Raw genomic sequence first — 21,319 nt, 5'->3', positions numbered from 1 at the left:
CCAGACCGGACTTTGTGAACTGTGGAGGGAAAAAAAACACAATTTCATCTTGAACTCAGCAGCATGTTCCTTGCCTGCGCGGCTGCAAGCACAGTTAGAGCGAGGAGGGGAAAAAGTGATCAGAGATATGGGATCGCTTTTAAGAGAAAACGGCTTCACTCCCAAACGCCTCGCTCCTGCGTGCAACAACTGCTGAAGAGGGATCCCTACGTGAGGAGTCGGACATGCTCCTGAAAGTCTTTATTACCGACTGTTAACAACCGGAGTGGCAGGGCACATTACCTGACTGTCTGAGAAGCACTACTGCTGCATAAGCACTAAATTAGTTTTGCAGGTATTCACCGCACCTGTCAAAACATCCCAGACATCCGCCACCAAACAGATTCCTACTCCCCCCCCCCCGTCGGCAGTCCTGTAATACTGAAGTTTGCTCCGCCGTTAATCAAATGAGGCTGGTGGCGATTTTTAGGGGGTAGGAAACATTTTTACAGCACAAGGTATTTAAGACGTAACATGTCGGTAGCCTTTTAAAGAACATATAACCTGTCAGTGTTCAACACAGACACACTCTCGATCATAAATATAAGTCTCTGCTAAATTAATCATCGGTTGCCTGCCACCCACTCGTCCACTCTGAACGACACATGCCGTCATGCACGCACATCTGTCTATAATCACACACGTGTGCACACCGTCACAAAGCAGGAGCATGTACATAGAGAGAGTTAAATAGTTTGGGCTGCGTTGCCCTTTCTGTAAAAAAGTCTTCATGCAGCTTTATAAAGAGTCCACGTCACGCTCTAAGCATACATGTTGAACACCAGTTACAATGTGGAGACAGACAGGTGCTTCTGCTCACAGAGGCATACATAAATTAATAATCACATGCACATGTCAAGCACTTAAGTGTATCACATATGCATGGCACGTCCACATATAGCATTTTACTTCATGTGGTCCACCACATGTGGGATCTCTCTCTCACACACACACATACACACACACACTTCTCCCGCCCTCTTACACAAACCCACATCACACGTACTGTGCCAGGCTGTGTTGGTGGAGGTGGAGGTCAGGGCAGATGTATAAGGAATATTTGATTAGAGGAGCTCCGGGGTTAAAACACAGACACTTTCACTGGTGCGAAGGAAAAGAAGAGAAAAAAAAAAACACAGTGTAAAACCGTGTTTATTCTAAACTGCTGACCAGCCAGCTGATTTGCAAATGTAATAAGAAAAAGAAATGCACCATCCTGTGTTTTCAGATTGGTGGTGTATTTAAATCACATTATCTTAAAAGACATGCACTTGAGCAGCCCCTGAATCCAGCTCGGGATGAAAAACAGAAAGGGGGCGTGCACTTTCACCGATGTATGAAAATCCACATTTAAAGAAGCGCTCAATGACCATACTGTGGTGTGTTAGTGGTTTTATGTACATAGTGTTCATATTCTGCTAAAAGGTTTTTTTCTTTGTGTCTTTTCAACTACTTTTGAATAACATGTGTTTTTTTTTCCCGTGGAAACTATGTTTTATGTCACACTATGAGACAAACTCCCAGAGCTTTCGCATTGTGAGACTGATTGAATTAAATAGGAGAATTTGGGGAACTGTCAGCAAATGGGAACATTTGATTGGTTGAACCTTCAAAGTGAGTTCAGTTTGGAGGTTTTATTTACTTGTGTATACAGAAAAAAAAGAGAAAATGCTCATAATTAGAAGAACCCATACTACAATCCATTTTGGGCTTAGGGACGAAAAGGAAAAATAATCAATCTGCCAAAGTGCTAATTAGGCATCAGAATCCAAACGGCATAAAAAAACATTAGAGAGACGAATGTTCGAAAAATGCAACAAAAATGAAAAAATAAAAACAAAAGGTGAATAAAATCAATTAAAAGAAACTCGCAAGCAATTAGTAATACAAGGCATAAAATTGATGTGTGTGTGTGTGGGGGGGGGGTTTGTGTCATTAAGGATGCGTTTGTTTAAGGATGCGTGATTAAAACACTACAGACCAAGACAGACAAACATATAGATAAAAAATACATTTACATACATATTTACTGGTTCATACAAAGTGGGATTTGACCAGTTACTTGGACAAACTAAAGGTGGCATGACAAGAAAAATTTAAAATGTTCAGAGGCACACAGTCCCCTTAGCAGATCCTAGTTATGAATAGAGAAATTAACAAAATGGGAAAAAGACTCCGAAATTCAATTGTTTCATCCCTGAGCAAAACCACATCCTTCCACCAAGTGTGATGATAATCCATCTGGTAAATTTTGTGTAATCTTGCTAATTAACAGACAAACAAAAGCCAATAAAAAAAAATCAGCTCCTTGGCGGAATAAATGAGGTAGAGAGTTTTACAGTTGCTGGAGGGTGGATCTTGTTATAGTCGGATGGAGCTGTTTCTCTCCATTTCCAGTCTTTGTGCTAAGCTAAGCTAAATGGCTGCTAAACGAAATAATCTTCCATCTGGATTTGTTTCACTGGGAGCTTTTCAATAAATATCTGGTTTATATGTAGAGCTACCGTTGCTCCTTATATTTTTAACTATCTGAATCCTGCACATTCCAGGCGACTTATTCTAAAATCTCTGAATAATCTTCGCTATAATTAAGCATAACACAACATGGTGCAATTCAGACGCTTATGAATCTGTGAACCTTTCAAACCTCTATAATAAACCGGTATGAAAAGGATCAATTTAGGGTTGAACTGTCTTTGATTTGTTTTGCACACAGTTGTATATATTTTCTTTTGTTTGACCATTGTATATCACATACTTTCGAATTTTCTCTGAAAATATATTTTATCTATAGATGGTAAAAACAATGCTTACACTGGGACAGTATAATATAATAGGTTTTTAACAGGAAGAAGTGAATGTTGTTCTGTGTTGTATGTTTATTTTATTTGTCATTTTTATTTACTTTGTACAATCTGATACACAATATTTTTTTGTCATTTTATTTGAGGTTGAGAATTAGCATACCTTTTCTTTTACATGTCTTCATCAGCAAAGGTATATATGTCCATTCACTGCAGCACAGCCCCTGAATCCTAGGGGTAAGTAAGTCATTACACAGTGAGAACAAACATGTCATATTGTTTGCAGCACGAAGACAAAGCTAAAAAAAAAGCTACATTTGTAGTGACTATAGGACTTTCTTGCCGGGAACCTCTTCCACAAACAGTGTATTGTGACATTAAAGCTGCGTTCAAGAAGCTACTCTGTATAATTGCTTAAAGGGCTCATTTGAAAAGGATATATCCTTCTTCAGGAAAAAGACTTGTTCTTTTCAATAAAATAAATCATCAGTGGTGTCCCTCATGTGTCTGTTTCATCTCAAAGTGCGAGACCTTCGAGGTGTGCGTCTCTGTGTTCCTTCATTCAGCTGAAAGAAAAGGCTCAGTCAGAAACAATAAATGAAATTCAACTAATCTGTGGCCACTCTGGCTTTGAAATGAACGCCACCTCCGAATCCCTCTTTCTACTCCTCTTTTCTGTAAACCGTCTTTTCTTTTGCCCGTCTCTTTGACTTGGTCCGTCTCTGTAGGCAGCAGTCTTATCTCAAGTTATCAAGATCATTCAAGTGCACACTTCAAAGGATTTTTCCACACTTTCAGAGTGACACACTGTCCCAAATTACTAAAGTAATATGTCATGCCAATATAGTCGGATGGTTTATGCTTGAGGCATTGATGGGTGGGTTTTAGGGTAATCATATATAGTATTACCCATATCATTTACAATACTAATCAAAAGTAATCTGTTAAATGTAAAAGTGTTTTCCACGGGGCCTTAAAAAGGTAAAATGATTACAAACCAAGTATTGAATATGTTGAAGAAGGTCTTGAGATCTTTTCACTCGACTTCTGCCATGCTTTCAATTTTATAAAGAGATGTTTTGGGGGTATACATAGTTTGTAATATCTCAGTGTGCTCTAGTTCTGTCTTTTATTTATTATCAGAATTTATCTCAATGCACTCGTACTGGCTCTCGGAAAGACTGTAGATATTTTCCCTGTAGTTTCAAGGGTTTATACTCTACTCATCTACTTCACCTCAACTGCCAGTAATTCTGGTGCTTTGATATTCTTTCACATCTGTTGTACCTGACATCAATTTGAACTTTCATTCATTATGGTCTTAAAGTCTTAAATCTAACTTGAAACCTACAGAAACCCTGAAAAGTCATATCCTGGAATTTCTGTCCATTTTGAACAGATGTGTTATTTTTCTTATGTGATGGCCGGATGTTAAAGACCTGGAAACGCAACAACTACAAACCACAGTTCTTTTTTTTCCTCACTTTTATTTATTGCTCTGTCACTTCCCTTCCGAGCCACTTCATCTCCGCATCTCTGACCACCTCAGAGAGCTTTATGTAGGAAGCGTTGGTCTTCTAGTGTGTGTCATTTGAGAAGGTGAATGTGGGTTGAATATTATAAATAGAAGCGATTAGACAGAAGGAGTTACAGAGAAGGAGGAGGATGTGGGAAAAAAAAGATGATGACGAAGGAAAGCGGGGTGGTAGACACATGCATGGATATGAAGAGAAGAGGAAATGTCTATTTTTACCAGTGGATGGTACAGAGAGAGGAATGTGATAGGCCTCTGGATCAGGACAAAGAGGAGGAGGAGGAGGAGGGTTTTTGGCCTGTAGAGGCAGATTCATATTGACATTTATCTAACTGCAGTGTGGAGGAAATTCTACCCATATACTGTATCCATCCCACTGTTTGTCTGCCCTTTCTTTTGTTAGCCCATCTTCCACCATCCATGTTTGATGTCATCTTTGTCAGTATTTACATATATTTTTTTCATTAAAATTGTTTTCTGTTTATTTGGGTCTTCTTTTTTCATGGCAGACACTAACTGTTATCAGAAGCTGCCATTTGTTTCTGGAATGAAATATAAATAATCTCTCAATATGTTGATGAAAAGAAAAATCACATTTCAAAAAAATTGAAAATTTGAGCTTTGAGAATCGAAGGTTTCATAAACTCTTTACATTTGGAGGATGTCACCTTGGACTCACCGTGGCACTTTTCCATCTATTTTTGATGTTTTAAGGAGAAATTAATGGATTAAAAATTAAATAAACAATAAACAGCCGTTATAAAATGTGATAAATGAATTTAAAGAACCCATTCAAATTTGTCCTATGTGAATTCTGAAAAGAGAGAATTAAAAAGAAACCTCTGGGGATTTAAAATTAATGAAAACATGGTTTTAGATATTAAGTATTGGATGCTGTTGAGATGTATTGATAAGGAATTTTACATATGAATCTTACAGATTCCGAACTTTCTCATATAAACAAATTGACTGAGAAAATGTGTTTTCAAGCTTTAAGAAAATCCATTAACTTATTAGCATTTTTTCTACTTCTCCTGCATATTTGGACAATTCATCCTCCTGCTTCTCAGCCAGCCAACTTCCTCCCTGCTGTCTCTCTTCTGTCTGTCTCTCTCCACCTCATCCCTCCATGCCTCTTCCTCCTGGATCAATAGATTACTTCCTGTGCTCAGCAGGGTGACAGCAAAGTTTAGAGACCACTGGGTTTATGTTACCAGTCATTTGTGAGTGTCTGGTGGTGTGTGTGTGTGTGTGTGTGTGTGTGTGTGTGTGTGTGTGTGTGTGTGTGTGTGTGTGTGTGTGTGTGTGTGTGTTTGCACATATTGTGAAGGGCTTAAGGGGTCATGGAGGTCTCTGGGGTCAATAGAGGCAGACGTCCTGTCCTTGCTCTATTAGTGCTCGACTACAACATCCAAAAGATACAGGATTATAATAAAGGGTTTACAATTGCTTGCAATTTTTCGATTTGTAATTAGTTAATTAATTCATAATTCATCAATAGGCAAATTTTCATCCCGGAGCTAAATGTTTTTTTCCCATGGAATTGCCATGAATACCACTCGGCTGCACAATGTTTAATCAGCAGCTCCAGGCAAGATGATGACAGTACATGCACCAAATGGACAAGTACAGAGACCAGACCAAAGTCGAACACTGTTTTGGAGTCCATCATCACCTCTGAAGTGTATCTGAACACCATACTTCAACCAAACTTGCCCTCTAACATCATCGACTACCGCCAACTATTCCACTATTATCTGCAGACAACTGTTCTCACTGTTGCTCTCTGAGCACAAGACGACTAAGTTGGTTCTTCAGCCAGGCTCTGATGGCCTTAAATCCCAAATAGCCACTCTACATCCATCGCCATGGGCAACATGCAGCAGTAAATGGCTTCGGTTTGTCTGAGGTATACCCAGAGACCCTAAGGGAGATCAGTACCGTCACTCAAAGTCATTTGCTTTAACTCATCTCCAGTGGAGGCTCCTGCCATAAAACTCCTATTCCACTCCTGGCTTCAAACCCCCGGGCTCTCACAGCAACACTGCTCCCACGGCAGCAGAGCTAAAGAGCGGACTGTTCACATGGGCGTATTCAGAGCTGTGTAACACTGGGTTTGAATCACAATCTTCTTTGTGTCATATCTGTAGCTCCTGTGGCTTTATCATTGCCCATATTCTTTGCTTTCCTTCAGGATCCCCCGGGGAGGAGTTTCAGTGCTTTTGGGTGTGAATGTTGTTTCAACAAGATGGGTCTTTCAACACCAACTGTTCACCAAGTTTCCATTGTTTCATCATCATTCTTAGGAGCGAGATTTCCCTTCGTATTTTTTACATGATGGAGCAACACATCTGCTTAGTTTTAGCAGGCATCTCATTTCCAGCACCAAACATAAACCTTGAATGAAGCAGACCCTGTGGACTGAAGGTCATTCTTTTAACTGTGTCATTATTCGTTAGTTCTACTCTGTTTCAAGGCAGCATTGCCCCATCATCTGTTGACAGAAACAGCCGTTGGTCACATACAAGGACACTTGCATCAGAACAAACCTGATCAAGAACTCAATGCCCAGTGTCTCAGCTTGTTTGAATGATGCTGTATCTGACCACTTGAGGTAAGTGGTCAAATAGAAATGAGTACGTGTTACATGCAATTACGAGAATACACTCTCATACGAGTTGTATCCTATTCAAGGCTGATGAAACATGAACACAAATAAGCTGTCAGTGGAACTAATTCGGGAAAAAAGAAAATCTTCATGTCCTGAGGCTGTGTGATTTCAATTCATGAATTTACAGAGATAGAGGAAAATAGTTAGAGAACGGTGGGAAAATAAAGGAAGATGTGAGGATATAGTTAAGTGTTGAGATGAGTGTAAAAACCCTGAGTGTTGTTTGGTACGTTACTGCCAACATCAGCACAAAGGGTCCATTGGCTGTGAGGGGCAAATATATGGACTGCAAAAACAATCAAGCTGTCAAAAGTAATCAGATGGTCAAACCCACATCTCAGCAAAAATTATTTGGAAGCGGAAACATTGGCTAACAATAAACATATTACCTAAAATGTTTGTTTTAAATGACAGAGAGCCTTTCTGTTTATTAGAATATTTGCTGTAGCTTTCTTGTCCACTAACGGCTGATTCCTGAAACATACTGTTTTTACTGCCAAATAGAGTGATTTAGATGATGTGGCTGACTCAATTTAATTTTGTTTGGAAATTGTATTGCTGCTTACTCTGGTGCCAACAGAGTTGTTATGGACAAGACAAATGATGGAGACCCAAGCTGTAATAAACTACAACGGTCCTTACAATCCATAAATCTTCCCGAGTAATACACATTGAGTTGACAGCACTGGCTTCTCACAAGCCCAATCAGTCGAGACATGGTGCCTTTCCAAAAACATTGACATACAGTAATTGGCAGTGCTCGTGTTCCTTCTCCTCGTAGACTAAAGTAAAGTTGGCATGTTTCGTTCTTTCGGTAAATGTAAAGATCAACAAAGAACATTCGGATTCGCCCTTTTACCAAAACATGCTCCCCGCTGATGCTATTTTGCACTGTCGCTGTAACCCTGACTTAGAGCTCTGTCATTGGTTTAAAGAAGTCTGATTTTTTTCCTCCCCTTGATCACCTTTTAACCTTACTGTTTGATAGTGTTTGATAGCTAGGAATTGGTTGAATGCTAACTTTAGGTGTTGTCTAATGGCCACGTTTGAGCTATCATATTGTTTTACTTAAAACATGATACATCAGTTGCTAATCAGTCAGTAAGAGTGAAATGATAATTTCTTGTTTTTGACTTGCAAAGTATTACGACATTATTCCGTTGACAGGTTTGAGTTTCCCGCCCTGAGTGTGATATTAGAGGAAAATGGCCGCTTTGTGAATAAGGTGAGTGATTAGAGACCATTCTCCAGCACTGACACAGAGCTGTATCGATAGGTCTGGCTATGAGTGACAACTCCCCACCAGACTGTGAGGAGCATGAGACTCCATCAGTTTAAACATTAGATGCATTAACAGTGTCGGGTCATGAGTCGCGACCTGACCCCACTTACACCTTCACCTCTCCTGTCCATCTCTCTCTCCCTCCCATCACCTCCCATCACTTCAGCTTCATCCCCCTTTTACCAAGTCACTCCCTGTGGGCCCTCCTCTGCCTCCCTCCATGTCTCTCACACACATACACACACACACACACACACACACACAGACACACACCTTTTGCCCCTTAGCTTAACGGTATTTATAACGATTTGACCCTGGGACCTCTCTGTGTTAATGATCTTCAGCCCCTCCCAACTGCTCCCAACACAAACCTAAGCACACACAAACATACTGACAGACAATAACCTGCACTCTTGTGTGCGTCATTGAATTTTTCTCTCTCTTGGTTACGCTGAGATAAATTTAAAGACCAAGAGTGAAGGTCAGAAAACTTGACAGGTTAATGTCTTGATTGCACAAGTTCTCCAGTGAGTCACATCTGAAAACCATTTCCCATCTGAAACAGCTTAATAGGACTGTCAGCTGTGAGAAATGACAGCTTCACATTTAATCTTATTCAGGCAGTTCTAATCTCAATTTAAGAGGAAAAAATGCATTCATTCAGGAAACTAAAGACCACAGTGTAACTGACAAAAAAAAATAACATGCAAAGGTAACAGTTAGAAAAGCTCATTGTCTCTGACTGTAATAGGAAAATGTATGATTTAATGTTATCTCTGGTTTTGATGTCAAGAACAAAATCAAGGATAAGACTAGTTTCTGGAAAATACAATTAGTCGATATATAGTAGTGCATTTCACATGGAGGAACAATTTGTAATATGTGAAAAATGAAGCACGGCTGTGAGTTATAGAAGTAAATTGCAAAGAGTATTCGGTCCAAAGCGAACCACTACAAACAGAATATTCTAAATTCAAACCAGCAATTGTATAGTTTTCCCCTTTCATTCCCCCATCATCACTCTTTAGGGTCCACTTACTGAAACTAATACTGCAACAGAAAGATACAGAAAGAGGTTGCCAGATGACATCTCTTGCACACAAAGAAACACAAACACACACACACAAACGGACAAACAAACTCTCCCAGGTCCTCCCTCTCAATCGAGCCCTGTCAGCAGCACTGGAGCCTGAGAGGAGGCCGGGGACGCAGGAAATGAACAATGTCAGTGTTATAATTCAGCAGAACCAACCCGCATGAGAGGGAATACATCTTCTGTGTTTTGTGCTTCTGGGAAATCAATCTCAATTCATACTACAATCCTCGCAGGCGCATGCTCGCATCTTGAAGAGGTCTAGAGAAGGACTAAGCATTACAAGTGTGACTGTGTGTGAGTGTAATTCTGACGTCTGCGCTTTAACCCTGCATCCATTCTCTGAAGGCTCTGGCCCACTGTGACTGTGAGAATGTCACCACAGCTTCCATAGTCTTTGTGACCTTTCGAGGTGGTTTGCTGTTTAAGTGCAAGGACACACACCATTAACAGTTATTTGGCAAACAGCAAAGCTGCAATGAGTAACAGTAATGTCTGCCCACTTAAGTTTCGAAATCTAGACCACAACCTGAGAAAGTAAACACATCTTCTGGATTAGGAGAGGTGTTATAATAATAATAATAATAGAAAAAATAACATGAACAATAGCTCCATTCAGTGGTGTTTCTGTAAGTCATGTCAGTGTGACAGTGATTCAGTATGCACAATAAAAGGACCTTGAATCTGAAGAAGCTAAATTAAATTCATCCATCGTTAATTTTATTTATTACCCTGTACGCCAGTCTAGCGGGAAGTAAGGTATTGTTTTCGCCCCAGTGTGCGTGTGTGTGTGTGCGTGCGTGTTCTCATATTGAGAATATTCTTTAAGGGTATCTTCACATGATTAACTTTTGGAGCTGATCGATCTATCTCTGCAAATAATAGAGACAATCCAAAGCTTATATTGATCACTAAATGATTCCCCATCATAGGATAAGAGACCTATTGAAAAAGTCACAGAAAGTACGTGATGCATTTCCAAGGTAACTCTTCATCCTATATAGAACCTAAGACCTAGAGCTTACTTAAAGATTTAAATAATTTAACTGATAATACGGTAGGAATGATGTCATCATTACATCACTATGCATTGAAATTCAAGTATTGTTTAGCGCCAGATCATAAGACACATTATCTCAAGGCACTTTGCATACAATAACGCTGCAGACACAATCTAAACCTTACTTCTTTCAACCAATCATTGATAATCATATGGTACAAATGATGTCATTACAAAATGGCATTATTATAAAAAAGGTAGCATTGCCTAATCCCCTATTATTACAGTGTGTGCGCAGGGAATTTATCATCCCTCCAATGCTTTTCATTTATTTTTGCTCTTCTTCTACTGCAATATAAACGTCTATTATCTGTTACTCACACATCCAGTTGAAACAGAGGATCCCATCAGACTTGTATAGAGGAAGTCAGTCAACCTATTTGATTGTTGGCGAACTCCATCTTTGAAAGCATGTGGAGTTCTGATTCTCTGCAGGTGGGGAGTCACAGGGGGACATTGAATTTAAAGTTTCAGCAACATCAAGAACAAGGCATTCAAAACTGCGTCTGGTGAGACAACGAGGAAAAAAGGTTTCCAAGTCGGTGTTTAAAGACAAATGTTATGCTTTTTTTCTCTTTCCTCCAGTCGGTTATAAAGGTCTTTGTGAATGTAAAATTGGCAAAGTTAAAAAGCCCAAAGTCTGCAGTAAAGGGAGCTCCTCTGACTTCAAATTATGAACCTGAATATGAGCATAATACATCTCGTTTAAAAAATTACTTTTACAAATCGATATTTGCAATTATCTTCAGTGTATGTTATTCGGAACAGAATTTGCTTCTGATGTCCAGTTGAAGCAAATAAATGACAAATTAAATAGGCTGTTTTAGTAAAAAAAAAAAAAAAAATGAAAAGCTATTTTTTTCTTTCTACTGTAAGGTGAGCAGCAGTGTAGGAAGGATAATCCAAAGAGGAAATAAGCTAAAAAAGACTGCAACACTACAAGATGCACTATTGATTAGTCTTAACTCATCCTGCTGAAACCTCATATTTTCTTTAGATTATACAGAACACAGACTTTTTACCCATCACTTAACAGAAGGACCAAAAACAGCTGACTGCAAAATGTTCTCTATATTTATGGATATCGTTTTAGACACATTTAAAAATGTGAATTAATCCTTCAGGGTGGCTGTTAGTATCAGTCAGAAACATGATTATTGCTGTGTGTGTGTGTGTGTGTGTGTGTGTGTGTGTGTGTGTGTGTGTGTGTGTGTGAATTCATATGTGAAGGAGTGAGAAACCTGGATGCACTTGCAAATGTGTCTGCTATACAGTGATACAGTCTGAGTGTGAGAAAAGCTGTTATTGTTTGCTTTGGCACTGAACCTAAAGACACAGACAATTAGCAGCGGTGAAGTTTTCACTGTCACTGACAAACTTGTGAAAGCGGAGTTGGCCTCATGGACCGTTTCACTGTCCTAATTAGAAAATAATGACACTTCTGTTGCCAAAACAAAACACTTTTCTGTAAAAAAAAAACAAAAAGGGTTTGACTCACGCCAGCCCACCTCTCTTCTGTTTTCACTGGGTTGCTTCATGTTGTTGCTGCTGCTTTGCGCTCAGAAATGCTTCACGTATGGGGCATGGATTTTCATATCTGGTGTTGGAATGACACAGGAAAGTTTTTTTCCAGAGACATGTGTTTATATCAGAAGTAATTAACTATATCAACAGAGAACACTGAATCTGGATCATGCTTTGTCTTCTATTCCAACAGTTTCCTAATCTTAAAAAAAATTGCACTTCAAATGAATCACCTTTTGTTATGGTTACAGGCAAATAGAACAACAAAAATAAGAAACCAAAACACAACAGGGCCAAAAAACAAAACCCCTAATCCTGTGTAAACCCGCTTTACAACTCGTTTCGCAACATAAGCAGTTACTGTTAAATTGACATATAATCCCTGAGGTCTAATTTGGGCAGTTGGAAATCTTATGAGCACTTAAAACTCTGTACAGCAAGTTTCTCTGCTGTCTTTACGGCATTTCACTTCAGATTGATTTCACATTCAGAATTTGCAACAGCCTCCCTCGCTCATGTGCACATTTCCTCTGCTCCTGCTCAAACCTGTTTGTCTGCTCTCAGATTCACTGTTGTACGAAGATAAGAGAGAAACTCCACAGCTGTTTGTGATATTCCGAGCAGTTTTTTTTTTTTTCAACAACTCTATATTACATCAGGAGAGTCGCCAGGTTAAAAGGCGAAATGCAGTTACAAAGTAATCCACCAGAAATCTGACTGTTCCATAAAACAAGCCGGTGTAGTGGCCCGTTGCAGGAGATCCACTCTCCTTCTCCTCGAGCTCTAATGTGATCAATAACAACTGATCACTTCCCCACTTTATGATCTCATCTCTTCAATCTCTGCTAATAACGACTTAATTCATTCTCTCGTGTCCTTATGTCATTAACATGACTGAAATGTTTTTTTCTATCTCACATGCACCACCTTTCTCAATCACTGTAAAGATTAACATTAACAAACTGATCTCTCCACCTCTCTCGTCTCCCAGGAGCGTCATCAGTGATCAGCAATGATGATGACTCGGCCTCTCCTCTTCACCACGTCTCCAACGGCAGCAACACTCCTTCCTCCTCAGAGATGGGCCCTGACGCCGTCATCATCGGCATGACCAAGATCCCGGTGATCGAGAACCCTCAGTACTTCAGGAGCACAAACAGCCTTCTCAAAACCGACACATGTGAGTGATAAAATATCTATGAACAAATAAACTATGCTGGGGGAAAAAAAATCCCATATATCATCAGTCATGAGCTGTATGAGCAAGTATTCAAATTTCCACTGGAGTTACCATGGCAACATATTTCCTTTGCTGTCATGGAGATGACCTTGGAGCTGCCAGTTTAAAGGGTGAAATAGAAAGTCAATTTATATGCAGGTGTGTGTGTGTGTGTGCCCGTGTGTGTGTGTGCTGAAGCATATGTTAGGCACATATCCATTCATAAATTTGAAACTTTCATGTGTGACTCATGAACAAATATTCCCTCAGCCACAGGAAGCAAAGCACCACAGGTAGACATGATGCTTTTTCTGAGGTTGATAAGCTTTACTGTACCTTACCCACGTCATACACACTCACACACACACACAAATCTAACAAAAGACATCAGTCAAAGAAAGTGGGGAGGAGACAGAGACAAACAGAAAAGAAGAGACACATGAAGAAAACAGAAGAGGAGAAAGAGAGAGCAACAGTCAAATAGACAGAGAGCACACAGGGATATTGACCTTGTCCATCAAAATGACATTATGATTATTGGCAAGTAATAAAAGCTTCCCCAGGCTTTGGCCTTGTGCTCTATTGTAAATTATGGAGCTGCATGTGTGTGTGTGTGTGTGTGTGTGTGTGTGTTTGTGTGTGTGTATGTGTGTGCACCATCAGGCTCTTTTTGTTCAGGGCAAGGTTGATGGGGTATAATAATGGGAGACTGGAAGTTGACCTCTTCGGTCCTGCGATATAACGAAAAGATAAACAGGGATTTACGGCCTAAAGACAAGAAGGAACGCACAGAGGATCAATGAAAGTCAATAATGCACTACTGTGCATGTGCCTGTATGCATGGCTTTAATATATTACAGCCATTACAACTATTACTCTACGTGCTTCTTTGACTCAGCAGCATAAATACTGAAAGTATCTGACGGATTATTTGGCAGTCAGACCCGTATAATAGCTTTTGATGGAGCCATTTTTGGCAAAGTGACGCTAGGTTGCATGCCAGGAACTGAACTCTTGTTTTGTTTTTTTTATAGTGACCTTAACCATCTTGTGGCCTGTAGTATTGAATGCAGGAATCATTAGTGGGCACACGCTTCTACTGAAAAACATGGAACCGACCGCTTCCTGGCAGGAATAAAGCAGTAATTACTCAGCAGAGATGATGGAGCGGCGTGTAATTACAGGAATAGTTGCAAAGCCTCAGTTGTACTGATTAAAACTGATGTGAACATCACTTAAACAATAACATCATCAGAGGAGTTTCTCGCATGCATTATTGAGGAGTTATGTTAAATGTATAAAATAGGTAACTGCTGTGCCATGTTGCCTTAATCCCATGTCTGCACACACAGGCTGTTACAGGACATGGTCGGCCCTTTTAAAATACCAGATTATTTCTATCAATCAGGCTATTTGTAATGGTCACACAAACAATGTAATACAAAAACAATACCACCGCTCCACCCAACCTCCATCCATTCACTTAAAACAATATTCGCAGGAACAGAGGAAACGCTGTGGTAAATTTCTTGAATTTGAAATGAGGAAACCCTAACGTAAAGGACTTTGCAGTTCAAGTTTTATTTAAATCTCTTTAGGGAAAATTCATAACCTTAAAATAAACAATTTCTTACATCCTGAATTTTAAATCCAAAAAATGATTGTAGTTAACTTTTTGTAGATGGCCTCATTCAAGAATCAACCGTAAATTGAAAAAGATTCTTAACAAACAGATTTATATTCTGTTCACCACATCACTATCATAGCACCATCAACTCTGACAGCTTGAGCAGGGTCTGTACGCTTGTCTCTGAAGACCCATCACCGACAGATGCACTATTAGCATTTTCTAATTGTTTTGGGTGCCATGATACTACTCCTGCTTCCGCTGAATGTTATGTTTTTGTTTACTGGCAGCGGGTCCTGAAGCTTCGCTCTGGGAAATCCTTCTTTTTACTTTTGTGTTACGTTTCTGTGAACAAACCTTTCCCATAAATGATGCAGATGAGGCAGCCTTATATGGTGACTTTAGGGGCATTGATCAAATCTCACAACTATGCGTCTCCTCATGAACAGGTGGTATTTATCAGTCTGATAAGAGGGAGTTATAACAATGGAGGTTAGTGAATCCAAATCGGAACACTCTTAGGAACAAGCCTTTTAAGGAAAAATAAAACAATAAAAGAAGGATATGTTGATTTTCCTAATCAGGTTACACACTTCTGTCCAGAAAACGTACTGACAAAAGATTTAGATATTCTAACAAGGTAAATGGACTGCAATTGAAAAGCTTTTTGTCTTAACAACTGCTTAAAGGCATTTCACGTTGCACTTTCCACTCACACACATTCATACAGCGCTTCTATATCCACCAATTGTCTACAACTCACAGTCACAGAGGAGATGTCAGGGGTAATTTGGAGTTCAGCGTCTTGCCATAGAACAGTTTGACATGCAGACTGGAGGAACTGGAAATCGAATGTCAAACCCTCTAGTTAGTGGACAACCCACTGCACCTCCAGACCCACAGCCATGTATATTTTATTTTCCAACATAAGGTTTACATATGAAAATATGCTTATTTGCTTTCTTTCCAAGAGTTAGAAGTAGAGACTGACACAAAGTGGGGTCTTTGTGGTAAATCTTCCCGTAATACTCACATGAGAGTGTTATAAATCCAAATATTACTATAATATTTCCAGAAAATGTCAATTCCTATTCCGTCAATTAGTCAAATTTGCACAAACTGAGTCTAAATATTGTAGAATTACTCAAAATAGAACACTTGACCTCAGTCAGCCCTTTTATTATGTTACACCTTCCTCTTTGCCTTCAATCAACAGTATCTCAAATTTTTTCCACCATCACATCTCAGCAGATCTTCTGGGGTTTGTATTTGCTTGTATCTAGGGAATGAGGATTAACTTTGTTCTGGAAAATGTTATTCACAAGTCAACATGTGTGTACAGCATTTGAAAACACCCTTTCACGCGGACATGCAGACACACGCATGGGGAAAAAAGGAAAAATTTAGTAAAACATTTCAATAGTTGAGTTCCCTGTCAGTTCTATTTTCAAAGCATCTGTCAAACATGATTGTTTCTTTGACCGATCACATTGCTGGGTTAAATTTCCAAGTTGTTGAAGCTGTTTTATGTAAGGATCCACATTTGTGGAAAGATTTGGGGCTGATGTGAGGAGAGAAGGAGGAAAAGAAGGAGAGGCAGATGGCAAACAGGGAATAATTATGACCCGAGATTTTAATTTCTTTGGCTGTTTATAAGATGTTGATTAAGAGGGATAGGTGTGAGAGGGGTCTCTGTAGGGAGACGTTGAGAGACCGGAGGATGTAGGAAAACGACAGATGGAAATAGGCGGGAGAGGAGGTGGTTGATGGAAAATATTATTCCTCTTGATGCTAATGTTGTAGGCGCTGTCATAAACAAGTGATGGAAAAAGACGGACAGAGCAACAGATTCGTGGAAAAATCATTCCAGGGTTTAAATGGTTCGAGCATAAACAAACCCAAAGAAACCTACTTGGATAAGGCCATATCTAAATCGAATTAGTCCACAGAGAGATGTCTACATAAGTAAAGAGGTCCTACAGAGAAGGCCATTCCATAATTGGAAACAAGCAGGAGTGGATGTGGAAAAAGGAGAAAACCGCAGAGCAGCTTGTTGATTATTACAGCACCATGTCATCAATACCTGAGATGTCATCAACAATGAGGGATCGACAACCACTAAAATAGAGAGATTTTTTAAGAAGCTAAAAATAAATAATTGGACTATAAATAACAGTTTAAATCAATGTCTTATAATGAGAATGTACGGTATGATCAAGAACACAGTATTGGAATGATTCTGAGTGTTATATGGATAAGAAAAACTAAATAATCCAGGGTAATCTCCAATGTGTTCGATAAACTACTGTGTATGAAAAGAAGAAATAGGTTTGTGGATAAAAAGGAAAGTGGGAGTATGGAACTAAGTACCAGAAAGGCTTTAGTGGTTGTACTTAAAAAAAAAAAGGGTTCATGCCCTTCTATAACGAAAGTTACATAAACAGATCCAGTCCAAAAACTTTCCAGAATAAGCCAAATTTGGGTGACATACCCTAATCTTGCCATACCCAGCCCAGCCAGAATCGAGAGAGGTCCTATAAAAATCAGGGTACATTGTGCCAAACTGCACAAATCAACGACAAAGAAGAGGGACCAGAGCAGGGTCCTCTGGGCTCATCCACAGACCTCCTGTGGCAGCAGCAACTGACAAACAACAAAGAACCAGCGGGGCTCTGGCTTAGCATCCGGAGAGACCGTCTGCAGGAGCTGGCCAACTCCAACAGACGTCTGTGACCCAGACCTGTGAAAGGTTCCAGCAATGCCTGATCCGGAGAGAGGGAGATGTCCCCCTGAGAATTGGCCTGGTGAAGGATATTGACGCGACTAAGAGCCCTCACAGGCCGCAGACACGCGCCCCTCTAGTCCCAAAGATGTGCTGGTAATACCTCGGTACAACCACTGGGCAAGCCTAGCTAGAAGTGCAAGGGAACCTGAAACAGAATCAAAACGATCCTAAAATAAAGATTTAATTAAGAACCACCAGGAAGAGGCACCATAGTGTAGCTGTCAAGTGGTGACATGACACAAGACTGTGTGCTGCTTTCAGGTCAGGAGCTTGAGTCGACCTGGTCTGGTTGGAATGGTGGCAAAAGATCCTCCTGTTAGACTGAGGCTCATCATCAGCAGTTCAAGGACCAAATGCAATGGGATCGCCAAGGTTGAACCGTCTGCTCTGGTCATCGTAGGTGGACAACAAGAAAGAGATCCAGCAACTAAAACAACTGTTTTTACAAGGACGCTGTTGTTACCCACTGTGCCTCAGTTAGTATTCTTACAAATAGACAGATGAAGGTTCTGCTGAAACGGTAGTAGGGCAGACTTTGGAAAGAAGACAGCTTCTGGACGAGTCTCCTCTTTTTTTTTTACAGAATTTGAATCCTGTTTAGGACTAAGTCAGTAAGGACTTAGTCAGACAAACTAATCTTCATCAGTTGAATGTGAGGGCTGAATAGGACTCCTGTACCAGAGAGCCGGGGTAACAAGAGGATGTTGATTAAAAAGTGATAGGTTTAGCAGCAGAGGGGAATGGCAAAAGGGAGAAATGAATGATGGAACAGAGGGATACTAAATATGGAAAGTGAGAGTCAGATAATGAGGCTGGATGGAGGGATGCTAAATGAGGGGAAATGAGCGAATACGATAAGCATGGAAAACGAGTGCTAATTAGGAAAAACATCAGAGAATAAGAGTACAAAGTTTGGTAAATGGGGGAATAATATTTCTGTAGATCTTAATTAAGGATACTGATTGAGGAGAAGAGGGGGATGTGTAGCACTGCACACAGAGATACAGTTTAATAATGAAAGCAGAAAGGAAGGAGGAATGTAACATTGACAAAGGCAGACAGCTGGAATTCATGAAAAATACCCAATTTTGAATGTTGATTACCATATGCAACGATTTAAAATTCCTGCTTATATAAAATCAATTTGTGGCAAAAACACATAAATATAAGATTAAAAAGTGAATTTTACAAACAGCACATGACGTGATGTGAGCCAACACCACATCTTCATGCCAGAGGAGTAAAAGATAAAGCAAAAGAGGGATCATTGGTCTGCACACATCCATTTATTTGCTGTTTTGGGGATGTTAATTAGGGAGAAGTGGTGCGAGGCATTTTTATGGGTGAGTGCTTATAACAGAACCGCAGTAAGAAATAGTGTGGTGAGGTAATTAGCTGGTTAAATGGTGGGTTGTTGTCTTGTGGGGATGTGGGTTTATTGTGTGCTGCTTCTGCTCGGGGAGTTGTGATTGTTCCGTCTCCTGCGTCCGTTGTTTCTCTACTGACGACTTCATGTCACGAGCAACAGCTGATAAATGTAAATACAGACGTTTCACTAAATTTGCCCAAAGAAACAATGTCATGAGAGGCTTTTTGGGTGATTGGTTTGCAGCTTGATGACAGTTCAGGTGGAAATCCACCCGAGACACATCGGCAGGGATGTACTGTGACCACATTGAACATGATGGAAAATGCTGTTGTGTTGTCATTTCACATACAACAAATGTATGGATTTATAATTGGTCTTAACTGTTCGAAACTATAGACTTTACATGGAAAAGTAGTCTGCTGCTCAAAAATGAAACATATGCCTCCTCCATGTCAGTAGATGAGACATGGACCAAACTAAAAAGTCAAAGTACTCGTTAAGTACTTATTTCTCATAATTACCACTCTGATATATGGCCGAGTCTTCATGTTTTTGATAAGTTTGAGTTGAATTAGTTATTTGATGTGATTCAGGTGAAACATAATAATTGACAGAGACTGGCTCACGATTGGTCTGACTCGCTCCAAATGCACAGCTTCATTTCTGCATCGTCAGGAAGTGGAGGCCCATTGTCCACCTAGTCTATGTTCCAAACCAGTGAGGTAGAAGCAGCTGGTTAGGAAGGAGCCTTTAGCCAGTTATACATGAAACCAGTACTCAGTACTTTGGATGTTATTCAAGACACTTCTGGATGGAGTGAGGAATATACTAAGTGTCTGCTTTCAAATAATTCCCAAGACTTCTCCTCAACTTTGATCACTGGGCCTTTGTTTGCTGAACTCACCCACACAACACCGGATGAAACTGTGATCTTCCATATCAAAGTCTTTTTTTGAGCTCAAGAGCGACCGCAAGAAGTCAAACAAAAACAAAGCATTTCACAAACCTGATTAGAAAAACAGAAAGCTAATATGTTGGCATGGCACGGCTGACGCACTGTTTAGTGTCACAGAGCTGAGGCGCACATGTTGACGCACACATTCTGCATGGTGGGTGTTTCCTTCCTGCACAATTTTACTCTGAGAATGAGATGCTTTTAGAGAAAATGGGATGTAGAACAGTGACGTAGCGTTTCTCTCTCTCTCTCTCTCTCTCTCTCTCTCTCTCTCTCTCTCTCTCCCGTTTTGCTCTGTCTGTACATTATTAGGTTTTGGTGGACCTCAGTAGCTAACAGTGTAGATCGATGTAGCTTCTGAGAGTCTAGCTGGGCTTTAATGTGATATTCTGAGTGGACAGCTTTTCTTCAAATGCACCTCTTAATCACATCACAGATAAATCTCCGATCTTGTTGTCCTCCCTCTCGCTATGTGTTTGTGTGTGTGTGTTCAAGAAGTACCCAAGTGCATGTGGGATGTTACGAGTTTCCTTGCATGCAGACAGCTGTACATGTGGCTCACATTCAGAAAGACATGCAGCCTTGAGCTCGGTTATAGAGAGGACGCCACGCTGTTAATCATTCTACAATAAAAAAGCTTAAATCATCCCATGGTGAGATGCCAAATTTCCTCAAAAAATCAACTGGCATGGAGTTGCGAGTTACTTAGCAACAGTGAGCAGGTTTGTCGACTTTGATCCAACTGTGGGTGAGCAGGAGGCAGGAGGAGATTACGAACATGAAACAGACAAGGGAACGTTTTTAATATTAAAATTACAGTACAATCTGGATGAAATTAGTATATAAATGATGAACAATATGACACAGAAAAAAAAATCCTATCTTCCCACTGCCAATTTAACCAACAAATGTAAGTAATTTGACAAAATATGAAATTATACAATGGAGTGATAACATTTTGTACAGATGTAATACAGGAGTAACAATTTAGAGAAAAGGACAAATAAATGTGTAATTGTTGGGTACCAGGGTATAGCACTGGGTGGGGAATACACTGAAGCTTGGGACCAATAGTGTTTTACAGAAAATACAATATATATCAATCCAATTACACTTCAGTGGTTTATCAATATGCCCTCTACCTAACTGTATAATTGGAATAAGGACAGTCACGTAAGTTCAGCACTGCAGCAGTCAATAATAAAAGCTATAGAAGGCTTATATTGACAGACAGTATTCATTCATGTTTAGTGAGGAACTAGAAGTAATAATATTATTATAACAAGGTTCTTAACATTTGCTTTACTTAAATCACTAATAATTGTGTTGTATTTTTTAAATGGTTGAAATTCGATTC

General features: G+C 39.8%; 1 protein-coding gene across 1 annotated transcript in view; it reads left to right on the top strand.

Moving 5' to 3' along the window:
- Positions 1-21,319, top strand: part of ntrk2a (neurotrophic tyrosine kinase, receptor, type 2a) — a 74,242-nt gene that overhangs the window by 36,445 nt on the left and 16,478 nt on the right. Inside the window, exon 14 of the mRNA XM_061071856.1 lies at positions 12,999-13,187. Within this exon, the coding sequence (XP_060927839.1) occupies positions 12,999-13,187 (189 nt within the window). The remainder of the gene's footprint in view (positions 1-12,998; positions 13,188-21,319) is intronic.

Source organism: Limanda limanda, chromosome 5 (genome assembly GCF_963576545.1).
Source record: "Limanda limanda chromosome 5, fLimLim1.1, whole genome shotgun sequence".
In the NCBI taxonomy this organism is placed as follows: domain Eukaryota; kingdom Metazoa; phylum Chordata; class Actinopteri; order Pleuronectiformes; family Pleuronectidae; genus Limanda; species Limanda limanda.
This window is presented reverse-complemented; position numbering and strand designations above follow the sequence as displayed.